This window comes from Haemaphysalis longicornis, unplaced genomic scaffold (genome assembly GCF_048455015.1).
Source record: "Haemaphysalis longicornis isolate Haplotype H1 unplaced genomic scaffold, Haemaphysalis longicornis Haplotype H1 scaffold_7, whole genome shotgun sequence".
In the NCBI taxonomy this organism is placed as follows: Eukaryota; Metazoa; Arthropoda; class Arachnida; order Ixodida; family Ixodidae; genus Haemaphysalis; species Haemaphysalis longicornis.
The window spans coordinates 18,099,964-18,114,797 of record NW_027526422.1 but is presented as its reverse complement, the minus strand read 5'-3'; the positions used below and the strand labels follow the sequence as shown (position 1 = coordinate 18,114,797).

Below are 14,834 nucleotides of genomic sequence, written 5' to 3'. Positions count from 1 at the left end.
ATTGTCGGTCAAAAAGGCTGGAAAAATGTTTACGGTGGTAAGTATAAACGCACCAACCTAAACGTATACGGCTACCTGGTTTATCAGATAAAGGTATATATATATATATATATATATATATATATTGTACTCCTTCGTCATGACCGATGCGTGTATTGCCCGATTTAGAACGGCGCCTTTTTCGCCATTTTCAAGTAACCGTGTTGACAAGAAAAGCCCGGTTTCACGCACGCGCCGTGTGTCCAGAAATCTTATCAGTGCTTTTCGGTCGACCAACCGGTCTATGGAGAAATGCATTATCGGCATCGGTCCCTCTAAGAAGGTTTCGCTTTAAAAGCAATTTTCAAGGCGCGTGCGTGCGATACCTCTTGATGGGACGATAACTGTGCTGGACCCTGCATGCAGTCCCGCAGTCGCATTTGGAACCCGCTGCTGCTTGTGTCGTCTGCTGCAGGCGGAGCTTTCTTCGCGGACAAGATGCGTGTGAGCAAGTCGGTGACAATGCTGGACCCCCTGCAGACCGCGTACGGCCGCCTCATGGGCGTACTGCTGTGCGTGCCCGCCGTCTGCGGCGAGGTCTTCTGGACGGCCGCTGTCATGGCGGCGCTAGGTATGCGCGCCAGCCCTGCTGGCCAACTGCCTTGCTGAACAATGACCGCCCGTGAGCACAAAGGATGGCACAGCGCGGATTAGCGCCGCTATTATCAGCTATGTAATGCGAGTGCTATGCACTCTCTGAAGTGTACACAGACGGCCAAAACAGTTTAGCGGCCAACAGTCCGAAAAACTTGTGAGTATCCTCCCCCGGAGAGCACATGAATGGTACCGATCTGTTCGTACATGCGCGAAAATATGACAAGTAACGAGACACGACGTATGAGCTGCGCTGGGACATCGTGCGAGGTAACCTCGAGTCGTTACGGTTGCTTCGTTACTGTGGGGATAATTGTAGGTTGGGCGTCTTTCCTCACTATAGGCGTATACTTTCCCCCTAGCTTGGTTGCAATGGTTGGTCATTCCGTGTGAATAATGGTGAAGCAGACGCACGGTGCACGCTCTCCACAGAAAAGCGGCGGGTCAAATATGGATGGTTCAACTTAGTGTCACTAGAAAAGATACAGAGTACCGTCACTGGAAGCAAGCAAGTCAGCAACGGCGGCCATTTTGTTGTTCATCAGCGTTGCCAGATTGCCGCTTCTGTGGCCTCACAGATAAATTTGACGATGTCGTTTGCAAACAACACTGCAGATGACACAGCAACACGGCAGCTTCGGAAACTTCTGCAGCTGAAATGCTGCAAAACGCGTTATCTTTGATTCGCATTCGGAACGACGCCAGTCGCGCACAGTTGCAGATCAGGGAGCACAAGCTGAGACTAGCACAGTTGACCGACAGAAAATGCATAAGCAACAAAATGACGGTGCCCATGAACCGTCCCAGTGTAAACAAATGTCACGTGATACAAACTGACCAATGATCGCGGCGGCGGCACGGAACAATAGGAGGAGAGAGTGCTGATACTCTAACCTTATCTAGTGACACTAGTTTACTGACTGTCTATATAGCGCAGATTTGTGCATGATTGCGTGTCCGCATTTAAAGGGACCATGAAGACAAAATACAAGATTTGTTCATTGGTCCCAACAACACTGATACCAATTTTATCGCAAGCTTCAAATAAATAAGCTAGATATTAAAAGAACGAGTGAAGAAATGGCGACTACCCAGCCAGTTTCTGGCGAGTTGTCTATGACGTCGGTTTCCATACGGCGGTAATCACTACGGCGGTAATCAGAACCGCCACCGAGGAGTATGACTGTTCGATAGTATTGGGGCTAATTATATGTTTGATTGGTTCAGTTCCGATTGGCCACTGGGGCCTCTCCTATGCTTTCTTTCCTCCATGATTCAAGTTTGAGTCATGTCTTGAATGCTTTCAGTTGGTGCATTAAAAGGGCCCTGTAACGCTTTTTTGAACTTCAAAATAAACTTAAATGCTTTCAAAAAGTTGTCAACCAACATTCGCAAAGTAAATCAGCCAAAAATTACTGCGGTGTACCCATCAGATAACTTAGAAACCTACCCTTGCAGGAATGAACGCATTAGATAACTACTTTAAGAAGAAAGTCACAAACGCAAAGCAGGAACGGAAAGCGTATTTGCTGCGACGAGCAAATCACGCAGTGCCGCTCCGTGCTGGCGATAACTATATTTTTCTCAGTTCTTCCAGACGGGAAGGAAAAAGCGAAAGCGTCTATCGAAAGTGTTGCAGGGTCCCTTAATTTTGCGTCACTGCTAACGTTGTGTGTCACGAAAATTGGGAACGTTTTTTCGCCTAAACACCATTTTTTTGTGGCTGCAATAGAGCTGAACAAGTTACAAAAAGCTTGTTATTTCATATTTAAGAAGGTTGCAGTTTGTCTTCATGGCCCTTTTACGGCTAAAAGTTGCTTTAGAGTAGCCCGCAGTCACGCCGCACCCAAGGGCATCATGAAATCTTGACCGATGGCGCCAAAATTCGATCGCATATGTTGTTGAGCATCCAAAGTTGCATTTCGCCTCACCATGGATGGTGCACCCTAGGGAGAGAATGCAGGAAAGGTTCTGTTTCCCCCTTTTCCCTCTCTAAATTCTAGCTTGTCACGCCCCATGCAATGCATGCCTCGGATTGCTTTGAGGCTGGGTCCTTCAAGCCCTTCGATTGTTCAAAATTTAGTGACTGTGGCTTCAAATACATAGTTTCGTAATCTGTATAGAACACGTGTTTCGGAGCACGTTTGGCACAACCACCTCTTCGTTGGCTTTCTTCCATCACTGGGCTTATATCAATAGGCTGGTGGATTAATTAGTCAATTACTTAAGAAATGCATAACATCAGGCATTTCACCGCAACCTCAAATGATGACGAGCAGGACCACGTCATACCAGGACAAAAAACGGCGCACAATTTAGACGACTACAACATTACGAACGAGACCTCGGATAATTAACATGGCGACTTGAGCGACGAAAGCGGGTGCGAACAACGATGTTGTGCTCCTCTATGTTTTGCTGTTCTAGCAATTAAGGAACGTTTTACAAATGTTATTTGCGCTTTATTGAGAACGGCGGTATTTATAGTTGGTGCCAGCTCGCAGTTAACGCTTGTTGTACTCGTAGTTCCAGCCAGTATTCTCGCTGCTTTTTTTCATTCTAATTGCCTAGTCAACCAAACGTACGCCAGTGGTTCTCTCACGCAAATGAGGCAGCGTCTGAGATGGTGAACGATCAGTGCTGTATACGAACGTCGCCATTGCTGCAGGCGACACGGCGAACGCCATCGTGGAAGTGGACTCGCGTTTCTTCATCGTGGCGTCCGCCATGGTCATCTTCTTTTACACCTCGCTGGGCGGCCTGTACTCGGTCACGTACACGGACATCCTGCAGATATCCAGCACAGCCATCTGCCTGGCAAGTCTCCAAACAAGTCTCCATACCGCCGAATGTCCGCAGTCAGCTAATCGAGCCTATTATCGCCGAGAAGCGTGTTTGTTTTTCTAACACATGCTATACTCATACCGTGGCCTGCTAAAGCGGGGTTCTCTTTGGTTTGATGCTGCTTGCGCTTGCACCGACTTCACGCCCTGCTGGCAGACAACAAAGCTGCCCTGCGTACAAAACTGAACTGTGAAAAAAAAAAAAAAATCCTTCAACCCCAGCGGTGTGCCCTTTAACCCTTACCAAATGGGGCAGAAATATGCGAGGAAGCAACACGCATTATTCTTGTAGATATTTAGTCATATGATTCGTATATTAATTAAAAGTACCTTGCAGCCAAAGGGCACAATATAGCCGCGGTACAGGAGTAACAATATGGAACAAATGTGGATAACGGAGAGATCACAAACTGAATTTCAAATTAATCTGTGAAGAAGCAAAAATAAGACTATAAACGAAGCACACCTTAAGATCATTGTAAATATAGCAAACTTACGCAATAAAAAATCTACAAAAAGAATTCAGAGCTATAGACCTTCCAACCTAAAAGTTCTACCTCTGTATACGGTGCTTCGGTATGCATGTAATGCTATTGCGCAGTGGATCTGTGTGCCTTTCTGCCTGACACATCCCGTGGTCGGTACGATCGGAGCTCCGGAGCGCAATTGGGTAGGCAGTATCCCAGCCAGCGATTACGGCCAGTTCCTCGACCTCCTGCTGATGACTTCCCTTGGAGGCATCCCATGGCAGGTATTTACGACGCATGCGCGCTGGTGATGAGAGCACTGCACCCAGATAAAAAAAACTACGGGGGGAGGGGGGGGGGGTTGAATTTAGCTTTATTTATAGTTGCGCGCATTTGTTGCTGCAGCGACAAGAAACAGCAAATGAATGCTACCCTATAGAGCCTTTCCTGCCCAAATATGGAAGTTAAAAAATGTTCCGTCTATACACTTACTAGCCCCATTTGAGGGGCAATTTTCTATGTAAATAAAAAAATAAATAGCGGCTGTAATGTGGCACAGTAGACAAAGGAGGGACTAAAAGAAAAATTGCAAAAAGTCTACGCTGCCTTCCTATCCATTGGTATTGCCTGCATGAGAAGTTGGAGAGTATTATAATTTGGTGGCGTCAGGTGCTTCGGCTCGCTCTTGTTATTACCGAAAAAAAAAAAAAAAAAAAACCAAAGCGCTTCATCGGAGCAATGTTCGGAGCAATCGGACTTGTTGGTTTATGACTTGAAGAATTGAAAAAAAAAAAAGTGCCGTGGTTGAGTGCGCAGTTGGCGAAAAGCTATAGGCTTTCAAGCCGATAGAATGAAGTGAACGTGCACACACTAGACGAAGCGCAGGCGCTGCTCGGCGCTGTAGACGCGATCACGCAGTGAAGTCACATTTAACCAGAGCCTTTTTGTACCACTTTGTGACGACACGCGCTTTCATTGTTTCCCCCTACTCCCTGGAAGGAACGAGTGACTATAGATGCGTGCACTCCGCAAACACACGAGGCGATCGCTTGAGTCCATGGCTCAGCTTGACGCTCAGCCAAGTTCAGTCAAGTAAGCTTGAAGCTCAGCTCGACGCTATGAGGCACTGAGGGAACGAGTTTTCTGTACCCGGTGTAATAGAGCTTTCGCTCTGAAACCAGCTAAGAAGGCGGAGGTGGAAGAGTAGACGGGACGATGCTACATCGTCCCGTATACTCTGCTTTCGTGTCGCTGTCTTTTTAGCTGGTTTTAACGGCTCCCTCAGAACACAAGGGAATTCACGGAACGTGTCATACACATACCTCGTCAAAGTTGGCGCGGCTCACTCAAACTCACTCCCAATTTTTTTTTTCGAATCACCACTCATTCAAACTCAGACTCAATGATGAGCAGCACATCTGCGCTCACTCACTCAAACTCACAGTGAGCGCAAAACTGAGAACTCACTCGGACTCAAAACTCAAAATATACTGAAACTCAAAATGTACTGATACTCAAAATGTACTGAGTACTGAAACTCAGAATGTACTTAAACTCAAAATGTACTCAACTCAAAATGTGCTCAAACTCAAAATGTACTCAAAACTCAAAATCTACTCAAACTCCAAATCTACTCAGTACTCAAAATGAACTCAAACTCAAAATCTACTCAAAACTCTGAATGTACTCACTCAAAATGTACTCAACTAAAAATGTACTCAAAAGTCAAAACCGCCATCATACCAGCGAACGCGGGTGTAAGCCTCCTGCAGTGAGGAGTTTCAAAGACGTATTTCAGCCAAAATTCAAGCTAATTTGTGCTTTGTGTTATACAAGCACCGCAATGGTCCATGTGTTGTTTTCAGGAGCAATGTTCGCAGCTACGTATACCTCGATTGAATGCGCGCTGCAGGTGTACTTCCAGCGTGTGCTTGGCTGCGATAGCGACTTCACGGCCAGGATGCTGTCGTACATCTCCGCCATTGGATGCGTTTTCCTGGCCATCCCGCCCATCATCATCGGCGCGGCTGCGAAGAGCGCCAGTGAGTGCGGCAGCCTCGCATGCACAGTGTGCGCCCGGGGATGTAGTATGCGGTGTGTACGAACGCGGGATGAAGCTGAATAGAGCTGCAATTCTCAGTTCTCGGGAAATTTGTGCCCCAAGTTGGAACGTCGAGTGATGCGAGAGACTTATTAAGCAGCTCTTTCCCCCAACGATAACCGTATTCAATTTGTGTGCTGCGAACCGTTAAGGATTGTTATTGCTGGCCCCTATTATGCCCATACTACGTCACTGTATAGCGCGAAATTTGTAATTTTGTTAATATTTCGCGCGTTTTTTTTCGCTTCAAAACATTTCTGTGGCTGTAATGGAGGTAAGTTGGCTACGAAAGGCTAGTTGTTAAAAAAATGAAGAAATTTGTATCTTGTCTTCGTGTCCTCTTTAAAGAATGCCTATATGCAGCGACAGTGAAGAAAACGAATGGACTCGGGGCCAGTACCCGCGCGGTGTTTTCTCTCGTTCAGACTTCACGGCGGCCGGTTACCTGGGCCCGTACAGGCTGAGAGACAAGGACCGCGGCAGCGTGCTGCCCTTGTCCATCCGCTACCTGACATCGGGCGTGGTGTCTATGGTGGGCTTAATCGGCATCACGGCGGCCGTCATGTCCTCGGCGGACTCTTCGATGCTCAGCGCCTCCTCCCTGGTCACCAGGAACATCTACCAGGTCGTCTTCCGGACTACGGTATACGTGCACTGCACGACGCTGCGATTGCTTGCATTTTTTTTTTCTCTCTCGGCATAGTGCTGATGCGCGACCTACGAACACACAGAGGAGGGTTGGAAGGGGGTGGGGGGGGGGGGGGGGGGGGGGGGAGCGGTCACACTATCAAAGCTCGGTCGTTGTTTAATTAATACAGTCGCAAGTGCTTGCAGCGTTGAATTCCGAATAAAAGTTGCCTTTTAGGCGAACGTTTTCCTATTCGCCCCGACATCGAACACAGTCGGCCCGTGGCGGCGGCGCGACGAACCGTATAGTGTGGATGGCGCTCTCGCGTCGTCTCCTCGTTCACGTTATTCACGTTGCGCGCGGCGCAAGACGCGTGCTGCACACGATAAAACAACCAATATGTGTACTTGTTTGGCAGTAAGCAATGGCATAGTTACCTGTGCTTGCGAATTTTCTCTAGAAATGCAATAATCTGCGGCCGTTGCGGGTTAATCTTCGCCGTGGTCACCGCTTGAGTGTGAAACGTGTTATAAACGTTGCTGCGACACATTGCACTTTTCTTATTGATAAGCGCAATCGTCTGACGTTTCGGGCACGTCAAATGGTGTTTTTGGAAGGTGGCGGGGGGATTATTTACAGGATAAAATTTAGTACACGAAACGGGTAAGAAGCGACAATACCTGTGCATACCGGTACTGCATTTGCCACACCGTTGTAAAATTGCGCTGTGTCCTAGAAGAAACAAACAAAAACAATTACACTGCACATGACCCGTGCGCTATCGCCCATACATTACCGGATGTGTATTTTACACCCGCAAACGCCTGTGTGACCGAATTCTTCCAGTACCTTTTCGAAAATAAATACCGTTTCTGGATAGTCGTCGCTTTTACTGCGTTGCTAATTTTACACATTATTTAAAATACATTTCTTTGGATGCGGAGAGTATTTAGGGAGGATTTCTCGGTAAAATTAAGCAGTTTTGAGTTTGCGAGTGTCCTGTAGCATTACGTGTGTCATTTTTATATATCCCATTTTAAAATCCAGGCATGAATCACCTTGTCCAGAGATGTTTCACTCAGCATAACCAAATGCCTAATATGGTCACGTCTTAACGGCTTAAGGTTGACCTAAGTTTAAAGAAAGAGGAAAAATCGCGTAATATAATGCACGTTATTGCCCACATGTATGGAGGGTGTGTGCCCTGACTCGCTGGATTTCCCCCCCCCCCCCCCCCAAAATGCTTGCTTTCATTTCCATTTTGAAAAAGGTGACCCGAAATTCCTGGACAATCTCGGAAAGGGAGGTTAATCAGTTTTTAAAATATATACTTGTTGAAGTACTGCTTTTTCACTGCTACGGAACACGACGCCTAGCGTACACTTTCAATTGCAAGTATAATACTGATAACCAACGTTTCGCTTTTCGCGTTACGCGCGTTCTCTTCTCGCTGCTCTTAGAACGTTGGCAGACCCCCCCTGCCTTCCCCCCAGAAAAAATAACAAAATGCACAGAAAGCTTTTATCCTTGCCTTTTTTAACCAATCCTCAAGAATTAAAGGCCAAGACAAAAGCGAGATTCAGTTTACCTAACAAAGTAGCTATCGGGAACCCGTTGCGCTGTTTTGTAACGATCGAGAAATAAAAAGGAACGTTTTACTACATCTGCAACAGGGCAACTTCATCTTTAGGGTTCGTAAGCGACCTTATACGCAAGAATGCGAATACATCTCGCTGTTCTAGGCCCCTGTTCAATTTTAAAAGGAACAGCGCAGCCGTTACAGAACATCTGTGCTCACTGTGAGGTCCCAGAAGCTTGGTTTACACACTGTAAACCTGCTTGTTACTTTGCAAGCGTAGCTAAACATGAGATGTTGATTGTACTGCGCGCGTTAGCAATTTAATTCGCAAGTTCACTCGACGAAAGCCGTGAATAAGTGATCCGACACCGTTATTCATCAAACCTGCCTTCAGAGTCGCTAAAATTTCATTTAGGCTGCGCCAAGATATACCCGTTAGAACGGTTGCATTTACATGTCTGCGCTGGTTCAAATTCAGTAATTTTATGTTGCCTCTCAAACACAAAAAAAAATATATCGTAAGCTCTTAGAAAGAATGTTGGGGCAGTTAAGTGGTGTTACCATTTAGGACATCCCACAAATGCAAGAATGGGTCCAGTGAAAGCGATTGAAATTGCTGTTGAAAACTGAATTCCAGAGATGGAGGCTTCAGGATTTGTTTCTATTTATTCTTTTATTGAATGCTCAAAGCCATAGTCGGGAAAGAGAAAGATCGAGCTTGCTACGAGCCACGGCGTACAAGTTCATTGTCATTATTGCGGCCGTTCTGAGATTGCCGCTTTTTTGTCGTAGTAATGAAGACTTATTGTCGCTTCCATGCTATACATTGAACGTTCCGAACTACAGCATTTCACTCTTGTTTGCACCTTTCGTGCGCACTTATACGGAACGAAAAAGGCACAAAGCGCGCCCACAGTGTGCATTCTGCTGGGCCGCTCAGTGGAGCATCCACACTAGCAGCGCGACGCTGTCGCCACCTACATGTCGATCTCGCGGCGAAGCCATGACAGCGAACCATGCCCGGAAATGACGTCATCATACCAAAGCCAAAGAGGCAACAGCAGGAATTGCCCGGCATGCGCCGGAAGTTAGGCCTAACGTTTCCTTTGACACCACTGATTTGGCACTCTTTGGCCCGCGCTGCCCTTGTGCCAAAAGACTTTACCAATAATAACGTTTCCTTTGAGAAGGCTTTTCGTCAACCGGTACCGGCAGTTTGACGTACGATGAGTGTAAAGCTTAAAAACGTTAGGCCTAAACATAAGCCTAACAAAAGCAATTGGTCAAGTATCTTAGCCAAGAAACGACAGGTCGAGGAACGGAGAGAAGGAAACGACGCAAAGGAAACTGCAGCAACTGCCGGGTTTGCACCCGACATTAAAGTTTCGCTTTGAGGTCTTAAGTCGCCAACCAGTATACCCTCAGCTTAATTTGATGTACAATAAGGTTGACGCTGCTTGGCACGTCGTAAGCTGGGCCTAAGAAGGGCTATTTGCGAGGGTCTTAGACATAACAACTACCAATATGCGTCGTATGTTAGGTCTAACATTACGCTTTTAGGTCTAACTTGTTTTATTATCCGCGGCACCTCGCCTCCAGGTTGACGTACTCACGCACGCTCGCACGCACAGCTCACGCACTGACCTGAATTTTTCGACTGAAGCCACCAAATAAAAACTATCGCTTTTAAAACTTGCCTAACGTTTTATTTCTTTAAAGTATATAGTACAAGTAATTTGTGACTCGCGCCAGTAAATTGTGAATGTTTTTAGAGTGACTTTTAAAGACGATTCTTCTGGCGTATAAAAGATCAAAAAGGAATGTTCGCAAAAACGACCGCCACGAAACGTAATTCATTCGAACTTTGTTTTATTCCCCGTATGCAAGCGGTAAGCTATCGCTAGTGGGTGCAGGCGTTTCCAAGTGAAAGCAACGACGTTCCTGCTAGTGCATCACTGTTCATTTTTGCATTCCCGTACCCTGCTCTGTCGCCCAACCGTGTTACGGTCGGGTGTAGACGTGGGGTATATAGTACTTCCCGTGATTCAACTGCGTCGAATGCCAGTGAGCACTAAGTGCGGAACGCTAAGCGCACCTACAAGAGCGCGGTGTGCCCTGACTAAGTCATCCGTTTGTGACCCGTATTACGTCGCGAGTGGTCCCGTTGGCCCAGGCTTCGGACAACGAGGTCGCCGTGATGCTCCGAGTGCTGGTGTGCGTGATCGGGTCCTGGGCCACGTACATCGCCCTGCAGGTGGAATCCGTGCTGGAGCTCTGGTCGCTCTGCTCGGACGTGGTCTACGTGCTGCTCTTCCCGCAGCTCCTCTGCGCCCTGTACTTCAAGAGCACCAACACCTACGGCTCCCTGATGGGTACGTGTGCCTGCGAGCTCCCTCCCTGCACTAGACGGGCATGCATCGGAACCGCTTTACGGCTAAAAGGCTCACTTCGCCCGCCGGCGTCGCCTCCAGCTTAGCGCCACAAAGTCGCACCCAGGGTTTGCTAAAAATAAAAACCCCGGCACAATTTTAATGCAAAGTAGATTATTCAATCCTTTATCAATCCGTCGTCAAAAAAAGAGGCAGTTTATGACTGTGACCGGATCGACCTGTGAGCAATGGGACCTCTGGCCCGAGATCGTGCGTTGAAGTTATTTGCTGCAGCATGCACGACGAGAGGTTTTCACGGCGTGTGTATACCCCTCCCGGTACGCGGAGATTCCGAAACAATGGTTGCCCAACCCCGTTTTATGTCAAAATAGCAGCACTCGCGCCGGCTCACAGCGAAAAGGAAATGCTAGGGTATTTCCGCCACCTATTAGTTAGGGCAACTCTGGGTCGTAGTTTTTCAGTGAAAAAACACGTGCGGGAAGTTTCGCAATCAAACAACACAACGGGCACACCAAGGCTACAGGCAAAAAATCGTGATTCTCACGGCTGTCCTATAACTTCCGAATAACTTCACGTTGAATGTTTTGTGGCACACCACTTCCAATGTTGTTTCTGATGGTTAGGGCGATGGTTGGGGGTTAGCAATGTGTCTGCAATACGTTTATTAGTTCGTTCGAACTCACGTCCTATAGGCTTGAGGGTGCTATCCCATTTAGTGCAACTTACAATCCGAGCCCGTAAAAACCGCATGCGGGCACTTGCGGAACGTTGAAAGGGAATGGAAAGCTGTGGGAGATGCAGGACACCATGTACAGTGCATTGCTGCTAAACATTGCCAAGGCCATAGCTTGATCCTCGGTATACTTTCTCCTTCCCCATTTCGGCGCTTCTTCATTTGCAGGTGGTCTTAATACTTGGAAAAATTGTATACAGGGTCCGAAGCTGATACCCGGTCTTGCCAGCTGCGAAACAGGACGCACACAAGCCTAAACCCCACAAATACACGCGCGTGTGAGTGTGCAGAGAAGAGCTGTCTTCGGTTGCCACGAAAATAAAAGACAAAAAGAATTCCGTGCGTTTTCATCTTGTGAAGGACGACCAGCGAAGAGGCTGGGCGCAATCCAAGGAGTGCACGAAACAAAACAAAAAACACGTCTGCTTGTAATTTGCCATTGGAGCATGCTTACCAGTCAGTTAGCTGAATGAAACTTGGAAAAACTCGAGCTTCATTCTAGAGGACAAACATTGGGCTCTCCGTTTCCTTCCCGCGTCGTAGGCGTCTTACGGTCCCAGTAACACATGCTCGGTCGCGGAGGATAGCAGCCAGGTTGCATTGGGCCGTGAGGCGTCGACGTTTAGATCTCCCGCCAGCACAACGGGCATGTCATCGGTAAGGCATGAAGCCTAGCTGCGCTTGCACCCCCCTTTCCGCTCCCACCGTGCACACATAAACCAGCAGCCGGAAATGCGCGCGTGCTTAGACGTGTCAGACACTGCCGAAAGGTAGCTCCGAAAGCCCTTGAAGTTGAACAATGATTGCCTCACGTCGGCGTTCCAATCGGGCAAGTTGCTCTTTATCAGGGAGGGTTTCGCAGCTACTCGGCGAGGTGGAACTGGAAACGGCGAAGGCAGCGGCACGTTGTGCGGAAGCAGCTTTTTTTTGTGGCCATTCGCGTTTCTGTAAGCACCGACAGTAATTCGATCACCGCTCTTGTTCCAGTGAGCGAACAACACGCGTACGTCCCAACTGCTGATAACGGCCAATTGCGCGTTATGTGCAAGAGATGCATCGGTGGTGGCGAGGGGTATAAAACTTGTGAATGGAGCGTCGGTTGTGGCGAGGAACCGCAGAGAAGCGGTGCCGAGTAAAGCGGCTTCACCGGAATGAAAAACAGGAGGATTAGCCACATACAGATTCGCTGTAGAAGTACATCGGTGTGTCATAATATTTGCGTTAGACCAACGCCTGCCTTGCGAACGTTCACTGGGGAGTGAAACACATTGAGCTAAACGCATGGTGCTGGTCCACCCTGTTCTACGCGCAAAGCTTCCAACGCTGAATGATGCGTTAGGCCACGGTGAGGGATCGGTGTGGGGAAGCAGGGCCGCGAAATTGGAAAGCGTGGCGCTGCAGGGGAGTTTCGAGGGATAGCGAGCGGCGGCAGGATTATAATAAGCGGGCTCTGCATCGGATTCCAGCCTCCCTGCTCACGGCTGCCGGTTAATGCCGTGAACATGGTCTTGGATCCCTATACCAAACGGGCGTGCACTGAGCAAGACTGCGAACGGAGGCAGCGTTGACGTTGGGAGTGGAACACAAGCCAGAGCACCCACTTGCATTTCTCTCCTCTGCTGCACGCACGCATAATTGTCTGTGCCTGTCCTTCCGTCCGTACTAGCGTCACTAAATAAGATACGCTTAAGAGTACCGCCACTTCGTGCACCCGGAAGCGTCTGGGGGCCATTTTGTTTATGGTTTGCAGTGTTGCCATCTCTCCCAACGAAACCGCCGCCGGTTGTGACGGGCACAATGCGCTCTAGCGGCCGCGCAGCAGAGAGAGAGAGAGAGGAGAGGCGCCCAGAAACAAAATGGCTGCGCCAATATGTAAACAAATATCACGTGGTGCCGACCGACCAATGAAAATCCTGGCGGCACCTATAACAATGAGAGAAAAGAGCGCCGATACTCTAAAAGCCTTTATTTAGTGACGCTATGTCCGTACGTGTCAGTCACTTTGAGCACAGCTCCCATATCCTGACCGGCCCCACTTCTGTCTCACGGTTACAGCCCCCAATGTCCTTTTCCGCAGCGTTTTTGCTGGGCGCTTTGTTTCGGGTCCTGTGCGGCGAGCCGAGGGTGAATCTGAAGGCGGTGATCCGGCTGCCCATGTACGACGACAAGCTGGGACAGCGGTTCCCCTTCAGGCTCACCTGCATGATCCTCTCTCTGATCACCCTGCTGGTCGGATCGTACGTCGCCGCCAAGCTCTTCGAGAAGCGCTGGCTCAAGCCGCGGTACGACATTTTCGACTGCTTCCGGCCAGAGCGGGCGGCAGAGACCAAGCGCGACAAGATCAAGCCAGCGACCCTGCCGCAAGCGCGCCGCAACCTAGACTCTGGGAAGGTCAAGGACGAGGTGTCCGGCTCAACCACCAGGGACACCGGGAGATCGGCAAAATCCGCCAGCCAAGACTCTGGGAAGGTCAGGGACGAGGTGTCGGGTTCGGTCACCAGGGGCGCCGCAAGATCGGCAAAGGCGGCCAGCCAAGACTCTGGGAAGGTCAAGGACGAGGTGTCGGGTTCGGTCACCAGGGCCACCGCGAGATCGGCAAAGGCCGCCACCCAAGACTCTGGGAAGGTCAAGGACGAGGTGTCGGGTTCGGTCACCAGGGCCACCGCGAGATCGGCAAAGGCCGCCACCCAAGACTCGGGGAAGGTCAAGAACGAGGTGCCGGGTTCGGTCACCAGGGGCACCGTGGGCTTGGCAAAGGCCGCCAGCCAAGACTCGGTGAAGGTCAAGGATGAGGTGTCCGGCCCGGCCACCAGGGACACCGCGGGCTCGGCAAAGACCGCCAGCAGTGCTGATGGCGGGGCGGAGTCCGAGTCCAGGATCGATGTGAAGTCGCAGGTGGAAGCAATCGCCGCTGCCTCTGTCGTTCCGCAGGATGGAGAGACCGAGCCCGAGCAGGCTACGCCCGTCGAGAAGCCGCCGAGACGACCAAGCAGACGACGACCGAGCCCTTCCGGCTTCCATCGCTAGCGGCCGCGGCACGAGGCAGCATCGCCGAGGGAAGGTCAAGGCCAGCGAGCGAATTCAAGCGCTCCTATTTTTTTACTACACTACTTGCGGTGCGTTTTCCTAATAATTGATATGCCTAACGATTCAGGGACACATCTCAGCGGGTCTCCATTCCGCTTCAAAAAGACAGTCGTGCACGGTAGCCGAACTCTGGGATACAGTGTACAGTGGCCGTGCCGGGACTGCATGCCCTGCGGTGTAAGCAACGTGCGTATTTGAAGGAACATTTTGGATAATATTCGTCTCTCTTCATGGTCTCGTGGTTTCTTCCTACCTCGCGGTTTTCATTATGACAAAAACCGTGAGGTCAGCGAACGTCAGCGAAGACTTATACACGTCTTCACTGAGGAATACTTGTGATAGAGCATGGAAAAAATTCTTGCCGAATATTCTA

The 14,834-nt window shown here is 49.2% G+C and overlaps 1 protein-coding gene across 1 annotated transcript; it reads left to right on the top strand.

Annotated features, from left to right (window-relative positions):
* The first annotated feature begins 394 nt into the window (after nucleotides 1-394).
* LOC144147185 (high affinity choline transporter 1-like) lies at nucleotides 395-14,590 on the top strand. Its single transcript, XM_077679255.1, has 7 exons — nucleotides 395-610; nucleotides 3,302-3,450; nucleotides 4,078-4,227; nucleotides 5,856-5,985; nucleotides 6,470-6,687; nucleotides 10,425-10,623; nucleotides 13,452-14,590. Exons 1-7 carry the CDS (start codon nucleotides 400-402, stop codon nucleotides 14,399-14,401), a joined length of 2,007 nt encoding a protein of 668 aa, XP_077535381.1. The 5' UTR covers nucleotides 395-399; the 3' UTR covers nucleotides 14,402-14,590.
* Nucleotides 14,591-14,834: the final 244 nt, after the last annotated feature.

Excerpts from the sequence above, each read along its gene's own strand:
- LOC144147185 (XM_077679255.1), top strand. The coding sequence starts at position 400 with ATGCAGTCCCGCAGTCGCATTTGGAACCCGCTGCTGCTTGTGTCGTCT. Across the intron at positions 611-3,301 it reads CGCTGTCATGGCGGCGCTAG|GCGACACGGCGAACGCCATC; the intron begins GTATGCGCGCCA and ends CCATTGCTGCAG. Across the intron at positions 10,624-13,451 it reads CACCTACGGCTCCCTGATGG|CGTTTTTGCTGGGCGCTTTG; the intron begins GTACGTGTGCCT and ends CCTTTTCCGCAG.